The sequence below is a fragment of the Labrus bergylta genome, chromosome 10 (assembly GCF_963930695.1).
Source record: "Labrus bergylta chromosome 10, fLabBer1.1, whole genome shotgun sequence".
Lineage (NCBI taxonomy): Eukaryota > Metazoa > Chordata > Actinopteri > Labriformes > Labridae > Labrus > Labrus bergylta.
The window spans coordinates 8,368,191-8,373,190 of NC_089204.1; the positions used below are offsets into that span (position 1 = coordinate 8,368,191).

Sequence of the window (5,000 nt, forward strand, 5' to 3'; positions counted from 1 at the left end):
TTTCAGGTGAACGTCACCATCCTTGACATCAACGATAACGCCCCCGTGTGGAGAGACGAGCCGTACCACACCAACGTGGTGGAGATGAGTCCCATCAACACAGATGTCACCTCTGTGAGTGCTCGAACAAGGTTAACTTTACCTGGTTAACTTTACCTGGTTAACTTTACTTGGTTAACTTTACCTGGTTAACTTTACCTGGTTAACTTTACCTGGTTAACTTTACTTGGTCAACTTTACCTAGTTAGCTTTATAGCTTTACCCTTGAAGGCGAGGGTCTGGTGGCCGGGCTTACCTCCTTGGGGCCCGGTCGGGCTCACCCTTAAACAACTACATGGAGCCGTCACCCTGATGGCATACCACCCGCAGGCGGACACATGGGGGTCAGGTGCATATTAAGCCAGATGGCAGGTGTATGCGGGGGCCTGGGCGTGCTAGTCCCAGGCAACACAGGCCATAAACAGAGTTTGATGCGTCACGTCTGGTTGAGTGAACACTGGCGCGTCTAGCTGCCGCTGCTCTCCGGTTCCTCTGACTGTTTTTAATGATTTTACTGATCTACGGACTTTTTGCATTTGTTGTACTCTTACCTCGACATATTTCCAAAAAGATCAGATTACGCGGTGAGTTAATTTGGACGAGTAGCCTATTAGCTTATCTGTTGCGTGTAGGGCTCCCACTCCTCACCTGGGCTGCTTCTGCTGCCGGAGCCTTATCTAGTCCACCATCAGCAACAATGTGGATTAATAAAATGTTTGTATGGTCCGTGCTCGTCTGGACTGCCCTGTCCTTGGTCTTCAACCCAACGCCAGCAGTACTCTGTTACACAGCCGCTGAGCTCCTGCAACTACGTTTCCACCTGTCCGATCCTCCACCGGCTTTGCATCTCTCTACCTGGACATCGCTCGTCATGCCCGTCGGAAATATATCCACCGTGGTTCCTGACGGGGCTTTCAAATTGACGACTCCACACCAATACAAACCATCTGGTCCTCAACTCGTCATCCCCGAAGAAACTCCAGCCGGAAAGTTGACCGCACTGTCCTAGCCAGCCTAGCCAGGTCGGCTAACATCAGCATCAAACACGACTACAACAATGTCAACTTCAGATTATTCAACACCCGCTCTCTTACCAGCAAAAGTCCTCTCCTCCAGGAGCTCCTGTTTAACCGTAAGATTGAATTTTTGTGTTTAACTGAAACGTGGCAACAACCTAATGACTTTTCACAGCTGAATGAATGTACCCCTCCTGGGTTTGTTTACATCTGTCAACCCCGTACCTCTGGCAGAGGGGGAGGTCTCGTGATAATTTACCGCAAGAATTGGAGAGTGTCGCCTATTTCTGTCCCTGTTCAGTTGTCTTTTGAATCTATTGCCCTACAACTGAATGGGCCTACACCTACCATAGTGGCCACTGTCTATCGTCCACCAAAGCCCAATACTGATTTCTTGAATTATTTTGCTTCCTTTTTAACTCATCTGTGCTCACTCTCCCCTAACATAATATTGCTGGGAGATTTTAATATACATATGGATAAAATTAACAATGCCTTGACTAAGGACTTTACATCCTGCCTTGATAGCTTTGGATTCCAGTAACATATTGATTTTTCTACTCACTCCAAAGGAGATATCTTGGACTTAATTTGCTGCTCTGGCGTCACTCCTCTTGACTGCACTGCAGATGACCTTCCCATTTCTGATCACATGTTAATATCTTTCAATGTCAAACTTACACTATTCAAAACAAATCTGCCACGTGTCATTTCATATCGCAACATCGAGGACATTAACTTAACTGCTCTCTCCAGTGGCATTGACAGCCTCCCCAGCATAAACTGTTTATCCACCCCCGATGAACTGGTTTCTCATTACAATGATGGTCTTCATAGCCTCTTAAATACCCTGGCTCCTTTAAAAACCCGGACTGTTTCATTCACCCACTCTGCTCCATGGTTTACGCTTGAACTTCGCCAACTCAAAACAAAAGGCCGTCGCCTGGAACGTCTCTACAAGAAAACTGGACTTCTTATTCACAGAGAAATGTACAATAACCACATTCTCCCCTACAAGCACAGTCTCTCTACAGCAAAATCAACTCTCTCTGATCGCACTCAGTTCACTCAACTCCTTCAAATCCCAGCCATTTCCAGTCACTACCGGTGTTCCTCAGGGTTCTGTCCTGGGCCCCCTTCTGTTCATCATCTATCTCCTTCCTTTTGGACACATCTTCCGTAAGTATAACATCAAGTTCCATTGCTACGCGGATGACACCCAGCTCTACCTATCCACCAAACCCACCTCCTCCCTCCCGCCCACTTCCCTGACTGATTGCCTACAAGAAATCAAATCCTGATTCACCTGCAACTTCCTCCAATTAAACAGTGACAAAACCAAGCTTCTCCTCTTCTGCACCAAATCAACAATCTCTAAATCAAGTCCCCTCCTCTTCCTCTTCCTCCTCCCCCTCCTCCTCTTCCTCCCCCTCCTCCTCCTCCTCCTCCTCCTCTTCCTCTTCCTCTTCCTCTTCTTCTTTCCCCTCCTCCTCCCCCTCCTCCTCTTCCTCCCCCTCCTCCTCTCTTTTCTCTGGCTATTGACCACTCCTCAGTTTCTCCCTCCCCTCAGGTTAAGAGTCTGGGTGTCATCCTGGACAGCACACTATCATTCCAAGCTCACATCAATAATGTCACCCGGTCTGCTTATTTCCATCTTTGTAACATTAATCGCCTCCGCCTGTCCCTCACTCCCAGCAGTACTGCCATCCTCGTCAACACCCTGGTTACATCCCGCATTGACTACTGCGACTCCCTTCTCTTTGGTCTCCCTCGCAAGTCCATCCACAAACTTCAACTGGTCCAGAACTCTGCCACTCGCATCATCACCAGAACGCCCTGTTAATCACATCACCCCTGTCCTACAGCAGCTTCATTGGCTCCCGGTTAAACATCGGATCATCTTCACCTATCTTCTTCTTCCATTCAACTCACTGCACCACCCGGCCGCCTGCCCACCATGGGGTCCAGGGCCTTCAGTTGCTCTGCCCCCCACCTCTGGAACTCCCTCCCACCACAAATCTGTAATACCGACAGTCTCTCCATTTTCAAATCTAATCTCAAAACACATCTTTTTAAACTGGCATATTCAGTCTGATCATTCTCCACCCGGCCTCATAACTCCTTTACATCTTGTACATTTATGTTTTTTGTGTTTTTAATGTTAATTTTATCGTTGTGTTGTTACTTTGTTGTTTTTATCTCCGCTCTGTAAGGTGACCTTGAGAGTTCTGAAAGGCGCCTTTAAATAAAATGTATTATTATTATTATTATTATAACAAACACCATGTTCTAGCATATGGATGTCCATCAGTGAACTTGGTACCAGAACACTCTAGGCCAAAGATCGTTGATCAACTCTGCAGTTGTTCCATTAGATCTGCAGCCGTATGTCATGGTCACTCGGACGAAGAGAGGAGCAGAGCTGCCAACTGATCATCAGCTGGTGGTGAGTTGAATCAGATGGCGGGGAAGGGACGGACCTGGTAAACCTAAACATGTAATGCGGCTGAACTGGGAACATTTGGCAGTGGTCCCTGTCCATGGGGTCTTCAACCGTCACTTCTGGAAGAATTTCTCTTTTATCCTGGGGGAGGTTTGGGGACATGGAGACCAAGTGGTCCATGTTCAAAGCCTTGATTGTGGAAGCTTTGTGGCATGGGAGTTTGCTCATTCAGTCTACATGTATTTTGTGGACTTGGAGAAGGCCTGGGAGGTCATTTGGGGGGGAAATGCAGGAATACTAGGGTCGTTGCTACAAGCCATCCGGTCCGCCAAATATGGAGCTGTGTCCGCATCCTAGGCACAAAGTCAGACACGTTCCCGGTGCGTGTTGGCCTTCGTTAGAGTTGCCACTTGTCACAATTCTGTTTGTGATTTTCATGGACAGGTTCTCAAGGTGCAGCCAGGGGGAGGAGGGTTTCCAGTTTGGGGGCCTAAAATTCTCATCTCTGATTTTTGCAGATGATGTGGATTTTTGTTTACTTCCTTTTGCTTGGACCTCCAGCAGGCAATGGAGCAGTTTTCAGCCAAGTGCGAAGCGACAGGACTGAGGGTCAGCACCTCCATGTCAGAGGCCATGGTTCTCTGGTGGAAAACAGTGGATTGCTCCCCCCGGGGGGGTGAGTGAGTCCTTGACCCAGGTAAAGGAGTTTAAGTACCTCAGGTCTTGTTCAAAATGAGGGTAAGTTGGACCATGAGATCGACTCAACGAGAACAGTAATGGGGGCGTTGTACCAACCTGTTGTGGTGAAGAGCGAGCTGAGCCTGAAGGTAACGCTCCCCATTTACCGCTTTATCTTCGTTCCAAATCTCATTTGTGGTCACGAGCTTTGGGTGATGACAGAAGGAATAGGATCTCGGATACAAGCAGCCATAAAGAGTTTCCTCTGAAGGGTGTCTGGGCTCAGAACTTAGAGAGAGGGTGAGGAGACCAGACATACAGGAGGAGCTCTGAGTAGAGCTGCTACTCCTTCAAATCGAAAGGAGTCAGTTCAGGTGGTTCAGACTTCTGATCAGGATCTTCCTGGACCACTCTCTTTGGAGATTTCCTGGTACGCCCAAGGTCTGGAAAGCAGACCCCAGGGTACACCCAGAGATCCCTGAAGGGATGATAAATGTATATCCAGTCTGGCCTGGGAACGTCTTGGAATACATTGCCCGGGAGAGGGAACGTCTAGGATAATTCATTTCGCCTGCTGCCACCGCGACCAGACCTCGGATAAGCGGAAAAACACGGATGGGTGAAAGTTGTTTTTATTTGAGCATCATTGAAACATATTGTAGAGGGAACCTTGAGGGATCATCCTGCAGACTGTAAAAACTTCATCCCACTGTTAACAGTAACCATGATGATATGAACCCGAATCGTCTCCGTGCTGCAGACTCTGTGCTGTTGTTCATTAAGCTCTGCTCGTCCATTAATTAAAGAGGCGTCACCGAGTGTAA

The 5,000-nt window shown here is 48.0% G+C and overlaps 1 protein-coding gene across 1 annotated transcript in view; it reads left to right on the top strand.

Moving 5' to 3' along the window:
- Window positions 1-5,000, top strand: part of cdh23 (cadherin-related 23) — a 113,012-nt gene that overhangs the window by 57,322 nt on the left and 50,690 nt on the right. Inside the window, exon 23 of the mRNA XM_065959776.1 lies at window positions 7-114. Coding sequence (XP_065815848.1) covers window positions 7-114 — 108 coding nt within the window. The remainder of the gene's footprint in view (window positions 1-6; window positions 115-5,000) is intronic.